The 26,420-nt window shown below is 35.1% G+C and overlaps 1 protein-coding gene across 1 annotated transcript; it reads left to right on the top strand.

The window, feature by feature from the left end:
* Positions 1–8,812: 8,812 nt before the first annotated feature.
* hpcal1 (hippocalcin-like 1) lies at positions 8,813–24,889 on the top strand. Its single transcript, XM_056445299.1, has 4 exons — positions 8,813–9,145; positions 20,299–20,719; positions 21,207–21,312; positions 24,038–24,889. The coding sequence occupies exons 2-4, from the start codon at positions 20,342–20,344 to the stop codon at positions 24,133–24,135; spliced, it is 582 nt and encodes a 193-aa protein (XP_056301274.1). The 5' UTR covers positions 8,813–9,145; positions 20,299–20,341; the 3' UTR covers positions 24,136–24,889.
* Positions 24,890–26,420: the final 1,531 nt, after the last annotated feature.

The raw sequence follows: 26,420 nt of genomic DNA, 5'->3' as shown, positions 1-26,420 counted from the left end.
ATGTATGTAGTGTCATCCCAAATGGTTTTTTTACTAAGAGGAAATTCAAACCGTTTCTCTGATGATGTTTGAAGGTTGCCAAATTAGTGAAATAAATGACCAAACTACCAAATAATACCTGCCATGAGTGTAACCGCATTCATCATCAGGATGCGTCATAATCACTCTAGTAGGAGAATTTTGCTTTCACAATCCAAAATAAATAATCCAACATCAGTGCCCGAAAACTCCACCCCCTTCTGCTGCATGAGCAAAGCTGCGGTCATTGAGTGTGTGAAGTGTCCATCATTCCACACTTAAGAATGATAAGTGCATCATCCGGATAATTAAAGTTCACTTATAATTTTTTGAGTTTTCAGTGTGAACGCACTACTTACACTATTTATACTACAAAATGGCGTGGAATAGTGCATAAGTATACGATTTGGGACGCACCTTTTCTTTCTTTCTTTCTAGCAGTAATGTTATAAATATGTTGTTAGCATGAATCAGCATATTAACTGTCATGAATTAGCACACTGTCTTCATGAACAAACATGAACTACTAGAATGTCCTAGATTTGTTGTTAGGTTTTGGTATTGATCGATAGCTAGACATGAAGGTTGTCTAAATATGGACTGATGTAGGATAAATGCTCAAGAGATGATGTCTTGGATGTTTGAAATTTTTGACCCCTCTCAATAAGTCTATGGGATTTTTTTTATTTTTACTTTTGATCATCTGTTTTATGAAATCCCTTGTCTAATAACATAAAAAAGGATCTAACATTCTGACTCAGAACATATTACCGTTTTTCTCAATTGCTTTTGCACATGTTTTGAAACGGTCTAACATTCTCTAAACTGTGAGTGCAAATCTCAAAACTGTTTGCTGGAACTTTATAGCATGTTTGCAAAATTCTCAAACAAAACATTTCATTCATGCTTCATAACCTAGTTATTTGTGTCAGTAATTTTGCCAAGGCCACCAAAATATAAACTGTAAATAAATCGTGTTTGACCATGACAGTCAGCCATGGTAATTATAGTTTTTCTTAATTGTTTTGAAAAAAACTGATATTTGTTGAGAAGAGTGAATAGTATATAGTAAAAAATATATATGAACATTTGTATTTATGTATGTACACATGTATTTTTGTATGAATGTATTACATGTAAAGTGCAATCTTGCTTGTCCAATTACTGTATTGTTTCTTATTAATACAATAAAATTAATAAATAAAAAATACTAAAAAATAGCTTCTATGAAAATGTTTTATTCTTGGTGGACATCCTGTCGCTTTTGTTGGCTTTGCCAGAGATTACACTTCCTCCAATTGCTCTTCCACAAGTATATTAAACTATTTCAGTATTGTGGAAGTTCCCCATTCTCAAGAAAAAGGTAGTAATTGTGCTGTGGACAATCTACATATATACACTGCATCCAGAAAGTATTCATAGTCCTCTAAATTCTACACACAACACCCCATAATGACAATGTGAAAAAAATTTTTTTGAAGTTGTTGCAAATTTATTAAAAATAAAAAACCTGAAAAAATCACATGTACATAAGTATTCACAGCCTTTGCTCAATACTGTTTTGATGCATCTTTGACAGCAATTACAGCTTCAAGTCTTTTTGAGTATGATGCCACAAGCTTGTCACACCTGTGTTTGGGAATTTTTGCCCATTCCTCTTTGCAGTCCCTCTCAAGCTCTATCAGGTTGGATGGGAAGCGAAGGTGTACAGCCATTTTCACATCTCTCCTGAGATGTTTAATGTGATTTAGGTTTGGGCTCTGGCTGGGCCACTCAAGGACATTCATTGAGTTGTTGTGAAGCCACTCCTTTGATAATTTGGCGGTGTGCTTTGGGTCATTTTCCTGCTGGAAGATGAAAACGTTGCATCAGTCTGAGGTCAAGAGCACTCTGAAGCAGGTTTTCATTCAGGATGTCTCTGTACATTGCTGCATTCATCTTTCCCTCTATCCTTCTTCCAGTTCCTGCGGCTGAAAAACATTCCCACAGCATGATGCTGCCACCACCATGCTTCACTGTAGGGATGGTATTAGCCTGGTAATGAGCGGTGCCTGGTTTTCTTGATTTTAGTCTTATCAGACCAGAGAATTTTGTTTCTTACGGTCTGAGAGTCCTTCAGATGCCTTTTGGCAAATTCCAGGTGGGGAGTGACTTCCGTCTGGCCACTCTATCATACAGGCCAGACTGATGGATTGCTGCACAGATGGCTGTCCTTCTGTAAGGTTTTCTTCTCTCCACAGAGGAACGCTGGAGCTCAGACAGAGTGACCATCAGGTTATTGATTACCTCCCTGACTAAGGCCCTTCTCCCGCCATCAATCAGCTTAGATGGCCGGCCAGCTCTAGGAAGTGTCCTGGTGGTTCCAAACATCCACTTCCACTTACAGATGATGGAAGCCACTGTGCTCATTGGAATTTTCAGAGCAGCAGAAGTTTTTCTGTAACCTTCCCCAGCCTTGTGCCTCGAGACAATCCTGTCTTGGAGGTCTACAGACAATTCCTTTGTCTTCATGCTTGGTTTTTGCTTTGACATAAATAGACAGGTATGCCTTTTCAAACCATGTCGAATCAACTGAATTTACCACAGGTGAACTCCAATCAAGCTGCTCAAACATCTCAAGAATGATCAGTGGAAACAGAATGTACTAGAGCTCAATTTAGAGCTTCACGGCAAAGGCTGTGAATACTTATGTACATGTGATATTATTTTTTAAGGTTTTTATTTTTAATAAATTTGCAACAATTAAAAAAAATAATTCTTTCACATTGTCATTATGGGGTATTGTGTGTAGAATTTTGAGGAAATAAATTAATTTAATCCATTTTGGAATAAGGCTGTAACATAAAAATGTGGAAAAAGTGAAGCGCTATGAATACTTTCTGAATGCACTGTATACATGTTCTCAAACTTGATTGGTTAAGGTGAGGCAATTTGTATTGCAATTAGAGGTAATTTACCAATTTAGCAGACGTTACAAACAATGTCAATATCAGATATTTATGGTGTAAACGTGCGTATATACAAATGCTTAATAATTGAATAAACAGTTTTGAGTGTGATGGCTCACATGATAAAAAATGATTAAGTTGTGAAGCGATTGACCATTTAAATGAGAATTGACTCATCAGTTTTGATCAACAAGCCATATGCAATTTTGTCCAAATTACAGATATTTGTACTTACTCTTTGCACACATGTGCCAAAGCATTTGCTTAAATCAATAAGAAATGCCACTCTGAAGTGAACAATGAGCTAATTGTTCAGAGATCTAAACTTATTGTTTAAAAAATAAAAAACTTTCAATCGAGAATTGAGCCAAAGCAATTGAGAAAAACTGTAAAAGTCTGACCAGCATTGGTTTGGAAACCAGGAGAGCATATGATTTTTAAAAATATCTCAAAAGATACAGTTTAAGTTGCATCATAGTAAATTACATAATAACGTATGTCTATGTATTTCTGTTACATAATAGCATATTTATATTATCCTGTTTAGAATTTGAACTATTTTGGGCTGTCATATTGGTCTATTGAATGTAAATTAATTATACTAAGCTTGAATTTCTAAAAGAAGGAAAACACTAAAGACGAAAACAACTCAGCTGTACAGAATGTACAGTGTATTGCCTCAGATAAATTTAGGTTTGTAACGCACACCTTTATCAATACTTGCTCTGATAACATGTAGGTTTCAGATAAGCCTGGTACTTCTGGGATGTTGTGTATTGTGTAATAATGCAAGCAGTTTCACATACAAATATAACCAACCGTCATTTGAATGTTAATATGACTAAACTAATCTAAAAGCCTGACATTAATGTAAATCACCATGTAAGTAAATCTGTATGAGCTTTAACTGGATCCTTCCTCGATTAAAACAAGTGTTTTTCATTCTTGTCCATTAACTAACAAGCAAGTGTACTGTATGTAGTAAATGCTACATATGCTTTCATATACACTCCTTAGTTCTGTTATTTGAAGACTTGCATACATTTTTAAGCAGACGCATACGCTCATTTACATGCTACACGGACTTTGATCAGGACATTTGAGTTGGATCCAACCTTCGTTCCTGCATTGACGAGCTTATCTTTTGTCTTGGGAGGCGAGTTGCTTTTTCAAGTAGATAATGCAATGGATCTTCTAACTGAGCAAGAGATAGTTGTTCTCTGTGATATTTGTGGCCAGTCATCTTTTAGTCATAGAAACTGTAGTCATAGTGCTCTTTTATTTGCGGTTGGAATTAACAGGGACTGATTAATCAGTTTTGATTTGTGTGCCTGAAAACATGTACTATCACTGTAGCATTAGCAAGTTCAAAACTAAGTCCAAGGTCTTTTGTAATACCTCATTTAATAGGAGTAAAAACTGATTAATACGTGTGCCACGGCATGAAACATACAGATATGTTTCAGTAACACACTCTTAACACTGGTGACACAACAAACACTGCATTCACACTATGATATGCATTTATTCAGTGCAAGATATCCTATAGAGACAACAGAGGCTAGGAGAGTTTGTTTCCCCACAATTCTATTATTATTATTATTATTATTATTATTATTATTATTATTATTATTATTATTATTTAAAGAACACAGCTGTTTAAAACTCAATTTGACCTTGAACCATCACGCATATATAGTTAATGGCAAACCTGGGGTTTTAAGAAACTTACAATTTATTGCTTTATATTTTTGTGTACTCAACATTCACATTTTTTGCAGTTACAGAATACAAGTACATAACAAAAGGCCACTGAAGTAAAAAGATCTTGACAAACATTGTGTATTTGTGCAAATGAATTGTAACCAGAGTCTGTTAAAATATGTGCAGATCTGGTGTCCTGATAAATTGGGTTGTTTTCAAGTGTGGAGATATTTTCTGAGAATCTGATTGGTGGACACTGGTGGCTGTGAACTAATGGCTGGTTCATTTTTTTGCTAAATAAACAGTCAGAAATCAATAAGCTCAAACCCAATCTAGCATGTGCCATTTGTTTTGAAGTTAAATTTTAAATCAGATCCTAAAATAAAAATAAAAATAAATAAATAAAAACAAAATATAAAAGCTGGACTTCAAGATGAATTTTAACTTTAAGTTGGTTGATAAATAACTAATAATAATATTTTACATAGGTGACACGGTGGCTCAGTGGTTAGCACTGTTGCCTCACAGCAAGAAGTTCGCAGGTTCAAGTCCCTGATGGACCAGTTGGCATTTCTGTGTGGAGTTCTGTGTTCTCCCAATGTTCGCGTGGGTTTCCTCTGGGTGCTCCGGTTTCCTCCACAGTCCAAAGACATGTGCTATAGGTGAATTGGATAAACTAAATTGGCCATAGTGTATGTGTGTGAATGAGTGTGTATAGATGTTTTCCAGTATTAAGTTGCAGCTGGAAGGGCATCTGTTGTGTAAAATATATGCTAGATAGGTTGGCGGTTCATTCTGCTGTGGCGACCCCTGATGAAGAAAGCAACTAAGCCAAAGGAAAATGAATGAATGTGTATATATATATATATATATATATATATATATATATATATATATATATATATATATATATATATATATATATATATATATATATATATATATATATATACATACATATACATACATATACATATATATATATATATAACATTCATTCGTTTTACATTTATTCATTTTATATATATGCGCACACACACACATACAGTTGAAGTCAGAATTATTAGCCCAACTGTTTATTTTTTTTCCCCAATTTCATCACATTGATGAAGATTATTTCAACACATTTCTAAACATAATAGTTTTAATAACTCATTTCTAATAACTACTTTATTTTATCTTTGCCATGATGACAGTAAATAATATTTTATTAGATATTTTTCAAGACACTTCTATACAGCTTAAAGTGACGTTTAAAGGCTTAACTAGGTTAATTATGTTAACTAGGCAGGTTAGGGTAATTAGGCAAGTTATTGGGTTACGATGGTTTGTTCTGTAGACTATCAAAAAAATTAGCTTAAATGGGCTAATAATTTTGACCTTAAAATGGTTTTAAAAAAATTTTAAACTGCTTTTATTGTAGCTGAAATAAAACAAATAAGACTTTCTCCAGAAGAAAAAATATTATCAGACATACTGTGAATATTTTCGTTCTTTGTTAAACATAATTTGGGAAATATTTAGAAAGAAAAAAATCAAAGGAGGTTTAATAATTCTGATTTCATCAGAAATCAACATGAATTAATTATAAGGCAAGTCAATAGTAAAAAATTAAGGCAATCACTCTGGTAAGAAATATGTTGTAAATGAGTGAGTTTTAAGAGCAGTTTTGAAGGTCTGACATTAGGAAATAGGCTAAAGACCTTGCGGTAGTTCATTCCAGAACTTGGCAGCGGAAACGCAGAAAGACCAACCACCCACACAGTAAAAAATTTATGACAAAGTCATGACAACAAATGTTTACCTGTTACTTAAACTTAAAATTGAATCACTTATTCAGGCTTCAACTGAACTTTTTTTAGTTATACATATTTTTTCAGTCAGTTTAACTGATGTAAATTAAGAACACTAGAAAATTTAAGTTGATTCAACAACAACAACAAAAATTAGGAATTATTTCCAGAATTATAACCAGAATTATTTGCAGTGCACACTACTAGTTTCTAAAAAGTTACTAAACTACAGTAAAAATTTACACTATTTTACTACCTAAAAATGTACAGCATGTAATAATAATTAATTGGAATGCGTTATGACAAATTCAACTTATTGACCTCATTTAGATTAGCTTCATAGATTATTTATATATTCTGAAAATAAGGACTATTGCCCTGACTATTCTGATGTATTTTTGTATTTGTCAATATTTGGTGTTTTTTTTTTTTTTTTATTCAATGTCAATGTTGCTCAGCCTCAAGAATCTGTCAGTAATAATTTGTAAATTGTTGATGTAGATTATACGTCTTGGGTTTGTTCAGGTGAGAAATTTAAATGCAAAAATACAAATATTATAAAAGCATAAATTATGTTTTAATTGCATGATGTCATGGCTGATTCATGCAGTGACAATATCATGTTATTCCATAACAGGGGTAAAGGTCATTTATACAACCCTAGATCAGAGATCATTAGTGTTTTTTCTGTTTCGGTTCAATGGATCACCTATTTGTTTTTCAATTAATGAGATGAAAGATATTTGTAGATCAAGTCTTTGGTGAGATGAAGACTAGCATTTCAAAAACACAATGTGATATTTTGGAGAGGATATACATCACGTAGGCCTACACTTTAGTCCTAAATCTACTTTTTAATAACTTAAAAAAATCTATTTTAAAAAAGTAACTCACTGTAGTGAATAATGATCTGATTTATATTTATATATGACATACATACACAGTAGCTTAATTTTGACACAAGTCAAGCTGTTTACAGTTTGGGCTACATGAGAAATTTGCTGCCCCCTGTTGGACATTATCTCTTATTTCTGTCAGTTTCCCAGAGTTTTCCATTTTAAACGTAATCGTGATTGAGTTGCGATGCAAAAATTTAGTCCCTTTCAGTGCAGTTTTAAGGCATCATCATTATTAAAATGCATATCCATATTTAACAAAAGATGATGTAATGTCAGGGAAATTGAGTCATTAGCACCACGGTATGGTGCCAGGTAGTCGTTATTCATTCATTCATTCATTCATTCATTCATTCATTTTCTTTTCAGCTAAGTCCCTTTATTAATCACACAGCGGAATGAACCACCAACTTATCCAACGTATGTTTTTTACGCAACGGATTCCCTTTCTTATCTTCCAACCCAACACTGGGAAAGCCATGATTTATTTTTTCGTTTATTTATTTATTTATTTATTTATTTATTTATTTATTTACTTGTTTGTTATTAATATTATAATTATTTTAAATAGTCATAGTACTTTAAATGCATAAACTAATTTGATTAGTATGTTACTTTTCCTCAAATCTTAAATTAGCGTTTGAAGCCCATGTGACCATGGGAAAAAAGGATTGGCTATGTATAATGGAGCAGTTCTTAATACTGACTACATCATATGGTTTTCTGTGGGCCATGGCCCACTAGGGGGCCTCAGGATAGCTTAAAATAAAATAAGACAAGCAAGCGTTACAGTTAGCTAAAAAGATCTTTCTATTTAATTGCTTATTTTATAACAAATATACATCTAAAACAGTTTATCAAGTTAATTGTAAGTTATGGACAATGGTGGAGCCTTAAAGTCGAAACTATTTAGATACATTTGTATAATATGTACCTAAATGGTAACATTTTAAATCGTCCTAAGACAAGGGTGTTGACAACATTGATTAAATGTTTTGATCCACTTCAAATGTTGACTATGTTTGCGTGTGCGTGTGTTCATCGTGAACTTACAGTATACATACACTTTTTATAGAGACAAAGTACGTTTTACAAGAAATAAAAAGTGATGAATAATGCGATATTATCCAGCTGCAGACCATAATACACTTTATTTTCCACTTGTGACCAAGAACGGTTCTTCATACAGTTTATTGCAATCTGCTCTACTTCGGAGTGTAAGGACTCTTCCAAATAGTATCCTAGGTGTTTTCCTCTCACTAAATCATTGTGAGTATTCGGAAATATTTAATTTTCCCATCTGCTGTATTTAATTCTATCGCAATCAGAGCTATAACACCAAAGCTAACCGCATAATCTGAATGTTCTCAAACCTAAAAACTGACATAGCGTTCTCCTATACAAGAGTCCCCCTACAGTCTGTTGTTGGACTCGTCCATTGACAGCGGAGCAGTGCTGTGTGTGGTGTCAGGTCTCTCGCTCAATGATGATGAGGTTTCAAGTGCGCCTTTGAGATGTTATGGAGTCCGTGGAATATTCTTCAATTTACAACTTTTCGACTGCCTTTTATTAAAACTACATTCCAACTTTTAGACTACAAGATCGACCTGTACGTGTACGCATACCATATATTAGCTTTTTTGTTTGTTTATAGAAGCTTCTGTTAGTTTTTTCAGACAACGAAAATGCTGAAAGTTTTGTGAGGACACTCCTTCTTCAAGACACGACGAAGCAGGGCTACAGTCGACAAATTGAAGTATAAAGCAGCTGTCTATTTATCTTAGGGGTAAGTTTAAGTTTTTATTCAGCCTCTAATTATCTGTCGACTGGTAAAACATATGCCGCTTTTTGTGACCCATCCTTAGCATGATAGTCCATAAAAATTAAAACACAGCACCAAAACACTAACGATAAGTCTTCATGCTTGTTTAATGCCTCATTTTACCTATATGCGATGGTTTTTACAAAGGTATACCTCTGAATATTATGATTTTGGAAAATTAGTGTTAGAAAATTTGTATTTTATTTTAAGTTAATGCACAGGTCATTATTAAAATCCATCCATGTTGTCACAAGCTGTTTTTAATTCCCAGAAAATGACATTTTGATACTTCGTGGCACTATTAATATTCCATATATCACTTAAATCCTTATATATCCAGACTTAAAATTATGTTTTATGTAAATACAATATTTTAACATTATTAATAGCAAAACATTAAAACATTTTTTTTAGCAAGTTACTCAATGTACTTGGTTTAAAATGATAGTTATATTGTTTGTGATCATTTTTTAATACCGGTACCAATCAGTAAATGGTATAATAACAATAGGTTATTCTTGCAATTCACTTGCCATTGGTATTCCTAATTTCCCCTGCGTTAAGATCACCTTGTGGGTCACAGCATGATCTTCACTGCTGGAGTACGAGGTCGATTCCTCACTTTTCCAATCAAGTCTCTCCATGATGCCTTGCAATCATCTCAGTCCCAGCCTGCCATCAGCATCAGAAAAAAATGAAAAAGTAACACTGCATTTCCATCCCTATTTCTGGTAAATACCAAAAGAATGTGTAAAACAGTTTCTGGGAAATTGATGTCTAGCTCATGACAATGTGAAGTGCTTTGGATGACCTCTAGACATCATTACATTTAGCGACAAGCTATTTCAGGGAAAAATACCCTGGATTCTCAGACGAGGGTACAAGCGGATTGTTTGTTTTCCTGTAATTTTACGGTCCGCCGGAGCAGCAGAGAAACTAGGTTTTTCTGTTCTACTGATCTTTTGACACCTGTCAGGGTGCATTTTAGTTAGGTCACATTGGGGAATACAAGGTTTAATGAGCCTCACACCTACACACACACAATTAATTGAGCTAATGTTTTATGCATGGTGGGTCATAGATGAATACTGTAGAACTGCATGCAGAATTGCATTAATGTGTAATGTCCCACACTTTTCAGGTAATGTTTTTTTTTTTAGATATTTGATCAGGGTACATATAAGTGTTTGATTTGAATTGGCTATAATGAAATGACATTTTTGGAAATGAATTAAGGGCAATAGTGCATCTTTTCACTCTGGCCTGTGAAAAATACATTTTGAACGAGTGTGTAAAATCTGGTGGAGAGTCGTAACATTCCTATTTGCCAGAGTGGCAGTAATGGGGATACGATAATGAGAGGATGGAGGGAAACAAAGAGAAGTTTGTGCAACCAAGGCTACTGGTGAAACTGGAAACTGGGCTTGTGTGGAAATCATAGAGGAATGTTTAGTCATTAGATGCAACGCTAGGGCTGTGTCTTATTGTGACAGGATATTCCCTTTAGACACATGCATGGCAGGGACAAAATGGGCAAGGGTTAAACATTCAGGGAGAACAAAGTGTAGTGAATCAGTGTAATAGAAACTGGCATTTAGGATTAACAGCATTTGTTAGTTTAACATATAGATGATATGTTAAACTAACAAATGCAAATTTACTCATCTGACCGGGCAGATTTAGTAAATGAAATAACATTGAAACACCCACAAGGTTGCCCGTGCACTGATTGACATTTCCAACCCTGCATATTTTCACACTTAAAGGCATAGTTCACCCAAAAATAAAACTGCTTTTATCTTTTAATTTTCACTCTTTTAAACCTGTGTATCTGTACTTCCTCCATGGAAAACTTAAGAAGGTTCCAGTGATGTCTTTCCATGCACTCACAAAAAAAGGTGACCGGAGATTTCTTTAAAAAGGGCACAGATGCACTATAAAACTGGGCCATATGACTAATGCATTTCCTGAAGTCTTGCAGTAACTTTTAGTGAGAAAAAGATCAAATTCCCCCTAAGTGATGACATCATACTTTCCTTATGCTTGATAGTTCATGAGCAAAATGACAATGTTTAAAACACAAAAAATAAAAATGTTGAATTGGATCTTTTCAGTGAATCAGTTTACTTGAATAATAAAACCAATAAGAACTAATTAGTACGGTGGCAGAGAGAGCTTAACACGCTGCAGTTTAAGAAAACACATGCAGTTTCAAAAACTTTATTTGCTGGTGTTTTTGTAATTGCATGTGTTTTCTTAAATTGCAGCGCGTTAAGCTCTCTCGGCCACCGTACATTAGTTTGATCCAGTTCTCAAGTTCAGCTATACTGGCTGGTCCAATGTGTTAAGACTATTTGGAATTACATGTTTTGTATGTAATCAAATAGCTATTTGGTGTTGGATATTTGAGTAAACAAGTTTATTCAGTTTACAAAAGCAGTCAGAACAAATCTGATTTATTTCTCAAGCGTAAGTTATAAGAGAAATCTTACCAAAGATGCCTCAGAGCAGTTTTTGATTCCCTAAGAACTAGGGCTGCACAAGATTGGAAAAAAACTGACATTGCAATATTTTAATTTACTTTGATATACTGTATATTGCAATATAAATGCAGTTTGACCAGATGACTTGAATAGCTTGTAAATAATTAATAATTTAACATCAATCTGGGATTGATTGCTGTAGGGCAGTGTATCTCCATAAAATGTAGTCAGATGTTAAAAACAACACGCAAAGTTTAATTCAAAGATTTAAATAAACAATGATTTATGATTTTCAGGGGAGTTAAACAGTATTCATAAACGTAAATTAAATAATCACTGTATAATAATAACACAACAACGTATCATTTTCATTGAGTAAATAATTTTATGTACACTTTAAGCTACAAATGTTTAATTTATTGTACCCAAATGGCTTAAATTTGTCACAGGCCCTGAAAAACACATGCAAATAATAAAGCTTCACTTAAGGTTAAAATTTGAAATGACTCCACTATGTTGTTAATTGTAAAGTCTGCTCAATAATCCCTACTACATTGCAGAGTCCTGCGAAGTGACTATTGTGGACTTGCGATATCAATGCTGAAGCAATATATTGTGCAGCCCTACCAAGAACCTTTTCTGCACACTGTAAAACCCATTAAGTTTAGGTAACTCAATCCATTTGAGGAAACCGATTGCAACAAACCATTTAAGTTCAAAAACTAATCCTAATGAGTACTGTGAACTTAATCCATTTGAGTTGAAGTAACAAGGTATTTAATTAACTCATTACCTTAAACACGGAGTTCAAAACTCTTCTCAAATGAGTAGAATTACCTTTCAGTAAATTTTAAGCTAACTACAGTCATTTCATTTGGTAAAGTTGACTGTTGTGTGTGAATAACACATTATTTGGTTTATTTGCCCTGATTCAGTTCAGTGAATAAGGGAAATTACATTTCAGTCTGTTCATCAAATGACGTTTAATAGACGTTTCATGGATTTTCCATATAAAACATATAAACTAACTTTATGATTCTTGAAGGCTCCAGTTCCTGTTCTTTGTAATTGTATGAAAAGACTGTAAATTCTTAGATTTTTCCACAAGGTCAGAAAAAGTGTTTAAATGACATGGGGACTAATATATTTGCATGAATTGTCGCTTTAAGAAACTCGAGGTTCTTCTTTGCACTGTTGACATAAGAGTCTATATGGTTTTCCCAGTTTCCTTCAGAGTGTGTGAGTGTCAGTGGTATGGCTTACTGAAAGTCACACCTGTAAAGCATTATGCTTTGTGGCTTGAGTGGCAGAAGATGCTTGTGAATCATGAGCTACTGGAGCATACAGTAATACACCATCTGCTCTCCATCCGAGGACATGCGTGTCTCACACTTCTCTGTTCTGATTCAATCTTTTGCAAAGAGCTTTTTTTCGAGCATTTGTGAAAATTAGGGCTGCTCTCGACTTCTCACTCCCCTCATCAAGTCTTTCATTTGGTTCCTCTTCACACAGAATGAATATGTGGGCTTGAGTCTGGAGTCTGTGCCCCCTGTGATGTTGTTATTTCTGCTGGATCAGGGCCTGTGGGGACCCTGTTTTTTTTCGTATTATTTTTTTCCATTTGACAGCAGCACACGCTTATTTTTTTCCTTTAGAATGGAAAGTTCTGGGTTTCTTGTGGCTTGGTGAGTGTCGGAGGGAAAAAGGGAGGGAACAGATCGTTACGCCCATGTTTATGTCTGTATGCCTGCGTGCTGCCAGGCCAATAGCTTCATCCATGTGATTACAGCCAAAGGAGGAGCCAGTCTGATGATGACCCTGACCAACTGAGAAATCTGAGGAGAAACATTTCCTGATGAGGTGCAATCAAGTCAGAATGTAGGCTACTTCTGTTTGATGAAATAAGAAACTAGTACTTTGTTGAGAAAGTAAATTTAGTTTTAGCTTAAATATATAAATAGACATTTATGGTCAAGTCATCTTTATTTTTTAAATGCTGTTACAATGCAGATTTGGTCAAAGCAGCTTAAAAGGATAGGTCACCAAAAAATGAACATTTACTTACTATTTGCTCACCCTCAAATGATTCCATAGCTTTATAAGTTTATTTACTCTGTTGAACACTAAAGAAATGTTTGAAGAACACTTTAAGGAAAGCTGGAAACCTGTAACATTAAATATATCTTCTTTTATGTTCAACAGAAGAAAGAATGTCAAACAGGTTTGGAACATGTAAAGGGGGAGTAACAGAATTTTCAGATTTGGGTGATTTATCTCTTTAACATAGATGAAAAAAAGTCATAATATTTTATAACAATAAAATTCATATGTCATGACAATACATTACACCATGTCAGGCAGGAGGCAGAGTTGTGTAGAATGCTGGGGCTTTATTTATAAAATATTTTGCACAGAAGCAATTCTGAATCTTTTCTAGGTTCATTCACAAAATTGCGATTCAAAGGAAATGAACATGCTCACACAAACCTGTACACTTCTATTCCAGATGTGACATTTATAAATAGCAAATGATCTTGAAGTTGTGCGAAGCTGACAGCTGTTAGATCTCTGCCTTGTAAACGCCCCATAATGAATTTCATTATAATTTCATTACCACATAAAAGAGCACACGCCAATATCCACATATCTGTGCTTTAGAATGACAAGGGCCAAGAAAACAGAACTTATTAGTGAGCATCCTGCTTTTAAAATCACTTGCTATGATAACTAATACAATGTTTACATTAAGAAAACAGAAAGAAAAATTGGGTGTTTCATATTATTAATAAATTAAATATTCAACTATTTTGGTCACCAGTATAACAAAAACATGCATGTGATTTGCCTTTTCTTTATGTTTACAGTTTACAAATGCTGCTCAAATGCGCAATTATTATACCGTGATATTTTTATCCAAGGTTATCATACCGTCAGAATCTTATACCGGCCCATGCCTACACAGAACTTTATTTCGCACGAATATATCTGCTGTAAATGACAAAAACAAAGAGTCTGATGTCTCTATTCATTTTCACAGAAGCAGCAAATGTTTATTTATTTTGGATTTATTTGTATTATTTATTCATAGTGGATTTCACAGCATTAGATCAAGATGTCACAAATTCTCTTGTAAAATAACACAAAAAACAACAACATGGAATAAATTGTGTAGCCTACAAAGTGCAAGTAAAGCACTGTCAACATTAAAAGGTCTTAAAGCTCTTAAAGTTATTTATAGGTATTAAAAGTCTCGCAAAATCTCCTAACTACACTGCACAATCAATCTCTCATACTGCATCTTTGTTGTTTATGATGAATTTGGTGCACATACACGGCTTTTATTAGATGTTCAAATAGTACTTCGCTTTTGCCACAAGAATTATGTGTACCCCTGCTCAGACCATGATGTGGCAGTAAGTATTTTTCCATGCTAAAGGCTATTTGAAAAGCTTTTTTATAAATATGAACATTGATGAATAGTACACACACTGTAAGATCTAATCTGAGCGTAAATACACTGCCCTTGGTGTAGTTTTAGTTAAATTTAATACAAATGTCACCGCTTAAGTTGGGTTTGGTTTAATATACATGTCACTTGAAAGATGATCCACTGCAGCTCCTCCAGCCCATTGTGTTTTTCTGGAAATGAAATGTTCTTAGGTCAGTCTAACCCAGGAGTTTTATTTTTTTATACTCAATACAAGTGTTCATCAGAGAGTGTTGCTCAGTGGATGCAGCACGCGAGAGGTGGCAGAAGATATTTCAGTCACAGGAACACCAATTTATATCTATAATGAGCTATGATCTCACTTACCACCCTGCAGTCTTGAAAACCAGGAGCTTGTGGGCTAAAGTAGGGCATCCGACTACACTAGGAATAAATATGCCTGCTTGAAGATGTGTTTTTGCAAAGAGAATTATGCACTTCTTCTTAATGGCCTTCTGCAGTAGACAATTACACTGCTCTAATATTGGCTCGGTAACTTTAATCTTATTTGTTTCATACTGTTGAATGCATGTGGGTTTCATATGGTTTTGAAAAACGTGTTAGAAAATTTTATGTATTGTAACCATCGAATAGGTAATTGTGTTCTATTTTTAAAATCAATTTAAATATATTAAAATAATTATATTTACTAATTATTGATCAGTCAATATACATTTTAGGGTTGAACAAGGTTTTTTTTTCACTGATTTCACTTTTCTTGTGAAAATATCAATCTCTCAGATGTTTGACATGATCAGCTATAACACAGTCAATAGGGTCTGCAAAGTGCTTTTACTGTATTTCCTGTTTCCCTGTGCACTATTTTCTGGTTGACGTCGAATGAATCTGATCACTTTGTTGCATTATTGAAATTCTTCTGAAGTGAATTGCTTCAGTTAAACTGCTTATCGAATAATATAAAAAATACTCAAAAAGCATTTTATTTGCATTATTAAAGTCTTTCATAGAGGATTTTTTTGTGAAATACTCCCATTTCTATTGCTTGTTTTGAACTGAAGCAGATTGTCTTTACCATGTCTAAATGCATTAAGAAGCTGTCATGTGATTGGCTGATTATAAATTTGCGTTAACGAGCAGTTGGACAGGTGTACCTAATAAAGTGGCCGGTAAGTGCATATCCTTGGCAATAAAACAAAGTAATATTTTTATTCATTAATTAAGTTAGTATATTTCTCAGATAATCCTTTGCTTAGTCCCTTAGCGCTAATGACCCTACTCCAGAAAAAATGGGTGTACACTGTAAACAAGTTATATTCAGAGAAGAATATGAATGGAAAATCTGAAGCAAAGCATGAAGGAAGGGGCATATGGCCATATAGCTTATATAAGCTGTCGTTAAGTTTCACATGGCTGCCACCTCAGCGTTTATATGCTCTTTATATGATTTGTTTAAATAGAAGAAGCAGTGCCTCACACTCTGCCCCCACTTAATGCCTTGAGCACAGCCTCATGTACAGTAAGACACACACACACATCTCTTCATCATCTCCCTGGTAACCCACACCAGCCTGACTGTTGCTAAGGTGGTGTGGTGACAGTTCTGCCCTCCTCCTGTACCCCATCCTCCCCCACTGCCAACCACTCAATACATTCACACCAGAAGACGAGACACTGCAGCCAAAACTGCTGATTTTACATACGTCTGTCAATATAGAGATTTTGGCCATTTTGTATGTATATATATATAAATTATATATTATATATATAATTTTTTTTCTGGGTTTTCACCCTTATTAGACAGAAAAGCAGAAAGAGGGGAAGGATCGGCATAGGACCATGAGGCGGGATTTGAAGTCAGGTCACCATGAGCACCAGAGTGCACGTGTCAACACACTTACCACTACACCACTGGCACTGATTTTTTCTCCTGCAATGAGCCATAAATCTCCATCTCCAGATTTTCCAGATGTACATGTTCATACATATTTGCCTTATTATATACTGTTTTTTTTTTTGTTTTTTTTTACAAAAAAAGTTCACAGTATTTTCTGAATTTAGACTGAAGAGTCTTACGCGACACTGTGGCTCAGTGGGTAGCACTGTCGCTGCAAGAAGGTCGCTGGTTCAAGTTCTGGCTGGGTCAGTTGGCATTTCTATCTGGAGTTTGCATGTTCTCTCAGTGTTCATGTGGGTTTTCTCCAGGTGCTCCAGTTTCACCCACAGTCCAAAAACATGCACTACAGGTGAATTGAATAAACTAAATTAGCCGTAGTGTAGAGACCTCCTTAAAACATATGCTTTAAACATTGGTGGTTATTTCCGCTGTGGCGGCCCCATATTAATAAAGGGACTAAGCTTAAGGACAATGAATGAATGAATGAATAAAAAGAGTTTCTCCAGATCCCATTTATAAAAACCTAAGTATCTAAACCTACCTTGTAAAAAGATGAAGCTTGAATTTTGAAACTAGAATTTTGAAAACGTTTGTTAGAAATAGTGAATTATTTTTTAATGTAAACATACCATTTCAGAAAATGAGACACTGCAGGCAAATACGCTTTTACATGCATCTATCAGTTTATAGATTTTGGCCTATCGGTGTTTTTTAATCTAAGAAAACATCAAAATTTCATAGTTTTTTTAGTCTACTGTAAAGAAAACATCAAAATGGCACTTTAAAGTGTTGTCAGACTTTATCAATTTTTGTCTGCAGATTTTATTTATAATACATATTTTTAAAGACGCAATGGGCCATACATGCATTTTTATATTCTGATTTTTCCAGATGTATGTTCATACATAATTTGCCTTGTATACAACATTTTTTGTACAAAATAAGTTCACAATATTTTCTGAATTGTGGCTCAATAAAAACTTTCCCCAGATCCCATTTATAACTTTATATCTAACTTCAAAAAAATTAAGCTAGAAATTTGAAACTGACGTTTGAAACTTGAATTTTGAAAATGTGTGTTAGTAATAGTGAATTATTTTTATATGTAAACATACCGTTTCAGAAAAGTTGTAATACCTAAAAATCCAACTATTATTATATCAAATAAACTGGGGAAGTATGGTGGTAACTGTTAGTTATTTTTACCCAGTGCACCTGCAGCTTCTTGCCTTAATAAGGCATTAAAGGGTTTCCATGGATACCAGGATCAACTCGTTCTGTCATGAAGGGAAACACGTTTTCCATTATTCCCAATCTTGCATCAGGCAGAGAAATATCAGTCACTTTATTGTGGCTGTTGTTGAAAGTATCCATTTTATTTTGGCTTAAAAACACTGCTTGACTGTGGATTTCAGCTTTACATATCTGTTACTTTTTATATCAAACAGCAGTTAAATGATTTTGTTAAATATGTATTTTTATACCAAGGTACATGTATATTATTATTCGAGTACATTCTTCACATGGATCACATACGTTAAGATGTATATTTTCATTCATTCATTAATTTTTCTTCAGCCACAGGGGTCGCCACAGCAGAATGGACTGCCAACTTTCCAGCACGTTTTAGACAGCAGATGCCCTTCCACCCACAACCCAACATTGGGAAACACCCATACACTCTCATATTCACACATACACTATGGCTAATTTAGCTTACCCAATTCACCTGTAGCGCATGTCTTTGGACTGTGGGGGGAAACTGGAGCACCCTGGAAGAATCCCACGCCAAGACAGGAACATGCAAACTCCACACAGAAATGCCAACTGACCAAGCCGGGGCTCGAACCAGCGACCTTCTTGCTATGAGGCGATAGTGCTACCCACTGCACCACCGTGACACCCTATGTACTGTATATTTTACTGTTTAATAATAATAGTAACAATAGGTACTGTTGGGTAGATTCTCCTAAAAGTGGTCTGTTGACTTCCTGATTGGTACAAAGCCTCTCCTACAGAAATATGCAAAGTGCTCTGATTGGTCATCTGGCCCAATGTGTTTTGATTGGCTAACCGCCTATTGCACATTGAGTGTAATGTCACACCTATGGCAGGGCTTGTGTACATTTTAGGGTTTGTGAAGCTCGTTGTAGTCTTTGCCAGCAGTTCGTTCAAGACCTTAAAAGTGAATTATGTAAAATAATATATCTCCCTTTAATTTTATTTTACTTAAAAATGTCTACCTTTTTTATGTAGGTCTGGGCACAACCATTTGAACTTAAACGTTTCTTGTCTTCCAGCCACGTGCACTTTCACTGATTTTTAGCTGTACAAAACAGCTTGTTATGCTGATTGATGTTGTAAATTGGTATTTTTTTTATTATCATAATATTTTAATTTGAATATGTTGTCATACACACACTTGTTTGTAGTGCAAGTAGTTTGACTAGATACATAGATACATACTTTACAAATAGATTCTACGACTCTTTATCATTTCTGCACTGCCATGTTTAGTTCACTCAAAAAAATTATGTTTGCCATTTATTCATTCATTCATTCATTTTATTTTCAGCTTAGTTCCTTTATTAATCTGGGGGTCATCACAGTGGATTGAACCGCCAACTTGTCAAGCATATGTTTTATGCGGCAGATGCCCTTCCAGCTGTAATCCATCACTGGGAAATGTTTGTTGAAACTACTTATTTAAATTCAGCTGAAACAACACAATTCTTCCCAGAATTGTCAATGTCCAACGTCCAACATAAAATCAACTGAATATCAGCGTCTAAAGATGTTACAGCTTGACGTTGTGTGGATGTTACCTCTATGATGTCTATCAGATGTTAGAGTTTGGTTGCCATACCTGACGAATAAATGTCAGTATTTGACGTCAATATGACTTTGGTTTAAGATGTTAGCTTGAGGTTGGATTTTGGTCACTTTCCAACACAACATAAAATCAACCAAATATCAACGTCGTTCTTGGTCGTCAAAATAACATTGTCCTTAAACTAGACATTACATTTTGGTCACCTGATGTCACGACCTAAATCTAACTTAATATTAACGTCTTACGACAGTATGAGCCTGCTGGGTTGAGTTTTTGGGGGGGGGACAACTTAACTGTTTTTATGCTCAATCCACTTAAATTTGTTAAAACATAATAAGTTAAATTAATTCCTTCATGTTCCCAAACACAAATTGATTGTGTGGAACCCCCTTCCATGTGAACTCACTTTAGTCTTAAATACCTGAGTACCTACTCTTTTTTTTGTGTGTGTGCTAACAGGAAGCATCAAGGATCAGGGAAGTGTCCGCTAGAACCTTTCATCATGGGTAAACAGAACAGTAAGTTGCGACCCGAGGTGCTGAATGACCTGCGGGAGAACACAGAGTTCACAGACCACGAGCTGCAGGAGTGGTACCGCGGCTTCCTAAAGGACTGTCCGTCCGGCCATCTGACGGTGGAGGAGTTCAAGAAGATCTACGCCAATTTCTTCCCCTACGGTGATGCTTCCAAGTTTGCAGAGCACGTCTTTCGCACCTTCGACACCAACAGCGATGCCACCATCGACTTTCGGGAGTTCATCATCGCCCTAAGCGTGACGTCTCGCGGAGGCCTGGAGCAGAAGCTGCGCTGGGCCTTCAGCATGTACGATCTGGACGGCAACGGGTACATCAGCCGAGCCGAAATGCTGGAGATTGTACAGGTGAGGCTTTTCACACTTTGCGTTTCTGCATTTTGCCCTGCCGAGTCATTGTTTTCAGAGCAGCTTGTTCCATATCAATATTGGCTCAGTCTACTGTTTGGAGATCCAGTCCTCCTGAATAAACAGATCTCCTCAATCAAGTGTTCCACAGGCCATATGGTCTTCCCACAAATGGTGGCCAAACACAAAGGCTTTGTTCACTACTTCAAAGGCTCTGTTGACTCTCCATGTTAATAACATAGATGGCTCTTTTACACCTGCAGCAGAAGACATGCTATAAAACCATATCTGAGAGATACATTAAATGTATCTGATATACAGGGTCATGATCATCTGCATGATATGAAGTGTCGATTGAAGCAGTGACAGCTGGGTTATGGAACTTCTGACTGTCAGTTGTAGTGTTTTACTGACAGACTAATCAAATATGTTGCTACTAAAAACTGAAACCATATGCTTTGACGCACAGTTCCGTTCATCTTCACAGGCGATTTATAAAATGGTGTCATCTGTGATGAAGATGCCGGAGGATGAGTCAACGCCTGAGAAACGCACAGATAAAATATTCCGACAGATGGACACAGACAACGACGGTACGCCTCCTGAGAGCTGTCTCCCACTCATGCTTAAGATCCAGATAGAATTGTAAAGTTGAAGCGTTGAAACTGAAACTGCACTGAAAAAGTAACATAATAATAAATACATCTTGTTTTCCATTAAGATACAGAAACTATATATAGCCACATAGCTTAAAAAGTTTACATATTCTTAAAGTAGATCTTCTGTTTAAAAGGATAGTTCACTAAAAAAAAATTAATTACTCCCCAAAATATACCCCAATGAGGGTATAATGATAAAATGTCTAATATAGGGTAAAACTAAACTATTTTCTTCATAGTATTTCATAGACGGGTCACATCTGAGATCACACTCACTGTTTACTGTACAAACTAAAAATTACTGTTTGCATTTCTGTGCTCAAGTACAAATCTTTTTTTATGTTCAAGTACATTTTTGCTTGTTTTATTTAAACGTAACTCTACAAAAATGAATTCTATCGCTGCCAATCAGTGTTGCCTCTCACTGGCTTTAATGACAGGACAGTACTGTAGGTATACTGTAATCAGTACGGTGCCGAGAGAGCTTAACATGCTGTAATTATAGAAAACACGTGTAATTACTAAAACACCAGCAAATTGAGAAAAGATATTCATCAGTTTGACAGCAGATCGTCACAACGCAAACACATTTTTAAAAAACGCACTGCATTCTCACAAAACTCAAACAATTAATAAAATGCACAACGCAAAAATTTTTATGAAAACACACTGCATTTTTCTCACAACACAACGAAAATGTTTCAAGGAGACCCGAAAGTGTGACGGACCCGGCTATTTAGGTTATGATTATGTAGGCTAATTAAATACAAAAGACAAGAGAATCAGGATGTTAAAATAAACAAAAAAACACCTTTCAAAGATCATCTACAACTTCACTTCACATTTTTAGGCCCCTTGAAACATTTCTGTTGTGTTCCGTTCTTTTTGTGCTGTGAGAAAATGCAGCGCATAAATGTAAATTGTTTGCATTGTGAGACAATGCAGCGTGTCTTATTAATTTGTTTGCATTGTGGGAAAATGCAGTGCATTTTCATAAATTGTATTGTGAGAAAATGCTGCGCTTTTCATTCATTTGTTTGTGTTGTGGAAAAATGCAGTGCGTTTTCATAAATTGTTTGTGTTGTGAAAAAATTATGTGTTTTTCATTCATTTGTTTGCAATGTGGGAAAATGCAGCGCGTTTTCATAAATTGTTTGTGTTGTGAGAAAATACAGTGCGTTTTGTTAATTTGTTTGCATAAATTGTTTGTGTTATGGGAAAATACAGCACGTTTTCATATTTTGTTTGCGTTTTGAGAAAATGCAGCACGTTTCATTAATTTGTTTGCGTTGTGAGAAAATACAGCACGTTTTTACAAATTGTTTGTGTTGTGAGAAAATGCAGCACGTTTTATTAATTTGTTTGCATAAATTGTTTGCGTTATGGGAAAATACAGCACGTTTTCATATTTTGTTTGCGTTGTGAGAAAATGCAGCACATTTTCATATTTTGTTTGCATTGTGAGAAAATGCAGCACGTTTCATTAATTTGTTTGCGTTGTGAGAAAATGCAGCACGTTTTTACGAATTGTTTGTGTTGTGAGAAAATGCAGCACGTTTTATTAATTTGTTTGCATAAATTGTTTGCGTTGTGAGAAAATGCAGCACATTTTCATATTTTGTTTGCGTTGTGAGAAAATGCAGCACATTTTCATATTTTGTTTGCGTTGTGAGAAAATGCAGCACATTTTCATATTTTGTTTGCGTTGTGAGAAAATGCAGCACATTTTCATATTTTGTTTGCGTTGTGAGAAAATGCAGCACATTTTCATATTTTGTTTGCGTTGTGAGAAAATGCAGCACGTTTTTACGAATTGTTTGTGTTGTGAGAAAATGCAGCACGTTTTATTAATTTGTTTGCATAAAGTGTTTGTGTTGTGAGAAAATGCAGCGCTTTATTTTTTAAATGTGTTTGCGTTTTGATGATTTGCAGCAGGTTTTTTTTATTGTGTGTTTTTTTAAATTGCAGCGTGTTAAGCTCTCTCGGCCACCGTAGTAATGTTTTATATTCAAAATTAAATTTTCAATGAAAATATTGACATGATCGTTTTATAAAGTGGACATTCATTTGTGTAAGGCCTAAATTTACATTGGAGGAAATGAAAGTGAAATGAAAATGGAGGCTGTGGTGTGATAAGAGGTGAACAGAATAAAACGTTAGATGGAAAACCGACTGCTCCTCTATGACATTTTGTAAACTGCATGTACTGATAAAGAACTGCACAGATGCGGGAATTATAACAGCCTATCCATAAACACTTTTTGACTCTCAACATTCAGCTAGAGGTAGATGGTAGATTTTGTGAATCACCATGGACAGTAAAAAGTCAGTTCTTTCTTTCTTTCTTTCTCACTTTCTCTTTCAAAGAGTGTAGTTTTCTTTATTTTTCTTTCTCTTTTTATAAACCATATGTGCTTGTTTTTTTAATGTCTTATGTAACGTCGCTCTCAAAGTAAATTTGTTTTGTTGTAATTATGATTAGATCTGAAAAAGATGCTAGAAGTACCAGTTAAGACAATTATTTTGCTCTGTGTCCATGACAACCGCTCACACACAGATGAACCACTGTGCTTTATTTAGGATTAAACTATCAAATATTTGCTTCACTGAAATATTACTGGAAATCTTTTACTGTTGTTTTTCTCTTATACGTCTATAGGTAGACTGTCTCTGGAGGAATTCATCAAAGGTGCCAAAAGTGACCCGTCTATTGTCAGGCTGTTGCAGTCTGACCAGAGCAGCTCTCGACAGTTATAAACGCCGCTGAAAGACCACTAACATGCACACTGAAAAAACGAAATCATTTTAGAAAGGTAGTTACTGCCGTTATCAATGATACTTTTTTGCTTCAAGTTTCCTTTGATCATTGGTGGTGAGCTGGTTTATTTTGACGTAGTGCTGTTTGGATTGACATTGTTGAGTTGTCCTAATCTGGGCTGGGCTGGTCGTTTTAATCCATTTGATGAAACTGACTTTTATCAGACTTTCATGTTATAAAAAGTACTTTTCTGATTGCATCCATTCAGGAGGAAACTGTTTGCTATCTTGAAGTGCTGACTGAAAATATGTATATTTTAAACTGTTTGCATTCCACTCAATATGGTAAATGACTTGATGAGTACCACGAGCACATTCCCAGCATGACCATTAGGCCAGAACATGAAGTTCTGCTTGTAAATGTTTCATGCTTTGCATTCATTCAGTGGAAAAATAACACGAGAGCACTATTTACATTCCCTTGACAGTTCGTAAATATGATGATCACAGTATTTGCGTTAGATGTTTTTTTTGATGCATCAGGTGGTTTAGCTGCATTCAGAGCCGTTTGCAGTCCTGCCAATTATGATCGACTTGGAAAATCTGTGAAATTTTATTTTCAAAAGTATTGTTTTTACAGATGTGAGAGAACATGCCAACAGTTTGGGATCAGTCTATTAGATTTATTTTATTTGTTTTTTTTTAAGATACATACTTTTTATCTCAGATTTCTAATGAATCCTGTTTTTTTTTTTGTTTTGTTTGTATTGAATGAGGAATCTAGCGGTAAAAATGGCTTCAACATAAATGTTAAAGGTGCAGTAGGTGATTGTCTTCAGAAATATTTTTGTTGTGCTGGTTGAAAGTCTCTTCACATTCCAATAGTAATGATCTAAATGTGTTCATATGTATTTTTATATTCTGGGCAAGACATTAGACAAAACAAAAAAGTTCATCCAACTAAAAATTGTCAGGCCGATAATTCCCATAATTCTGATAAGTAGCCCAAAACGTTCTGCCAACAAATGTAGATTTGAACAACTGCGCACCCATTCACACAGATCCGCTGATGCACGTTCACGCGCGCTGCGGTCACGTTAATCAATTTTGGAGTTACTTTTGTACGCTTGAGGAAGGACGCCACCATGGCTGAAGTATTTTTAGACAGGTAATGTTATGTTTTAAAACTATTTTAGTCACTCAAAGCTTAAGATTGTGCTGTTTTACAAATCGGTTATGTGCACAGAAATGTCCAGCCACTGAAATCATCCGGCGAACAATTGATGTGCCTATTTTCAGTTTCATAAGGGAACTTTTACAGCATCGATAATGTAGATTTTTATTTAGTTTAACATCAAAACATAAGTAAACAGCGCTATTCCTGTTTTACTGAGGTGAAGTTGGTTTTATATTCTCATTGGTTCATTTTTGAACAATTGACAACCTGTGACGCGCTCCCTATGTTGTTTACCGCTACTCTGAATATTCGGTCTGAAATAGCATGCAAGTATGGCTTAGTAATGTGTAATTCCTGCATGCCACCGGCCAACCACTAAGCATACAGTAGTTGCTTTAGAACAAAGCGAGAGAGAGTGATGACAAGTTTTGCTTGCTAACTACATAACTGAAAATGTGCTAGATATAATGGTTTTTCGTTGGGAATTGTTGTATTATAAAGTACTATTCACCTTATTCTTCACGTACTAGTGGGTGCAGCCATTTCAATCTTTTTGGCTCGAGAAATCCAGCCTTATTCACTTCCATTCATTTTTAGATGTTAGAAAAAATGTTGCAAACTGATATTCTACTTGGTCTGTATAGTCAAGCAAACACTTGTTTGTAGAGCAAGTAGTTTGGCCATATTTCTGCCATTTATTATGCCTATTCATTTCTCTCATAGGCAACTAATTCGGAAGTTCCAAAACAATCGCAAAAGCGAGTGCACTTTGGTTGTGAACAAGGTTAATAGTGTTTTCTAACTGGCGAATGTCATGAACTAGTAGCTCTCGGTCATCTTTAAAGTGCGATTTCAGGGGTCGTGGCTTTGGACAACAGGGGAGGGATTGCATTTGAAAGATATTATGCTAACCGGTTAGCATTTAGGCAGATCACCTACTGCACCTTTAAGCAGCAGCAGTTTACAACATTCATAAAAATATGTTTTTGGCAAGCAATATTTATCTTAATCTTTATATCAGCATAATAACGTTAAAATGAGGACTGTTGAACATTCAGCTTTGCCACGACAGATACAAAGTCTTGAAAGTCAAACAAAGACAAAGAAC

The sequence above is a fragment of the Danio aesculapii genome, chromosome 20 (assembly GCF_903798145.1).
Source record: "Danio aesculapii chromosome 20, fDanAes4.1, whole genome shotgun sequence".
Taxonomy (NCBI): domain Eukaryota; kingdom Metazoa; phylum Chordata; class Actinopteri; order Cypriniformes; family Danionidae; genus Danio; species Danio aesculapii.
This window is presented reverse-complemented; position numbering and strand designations above follow the sequence as displayed.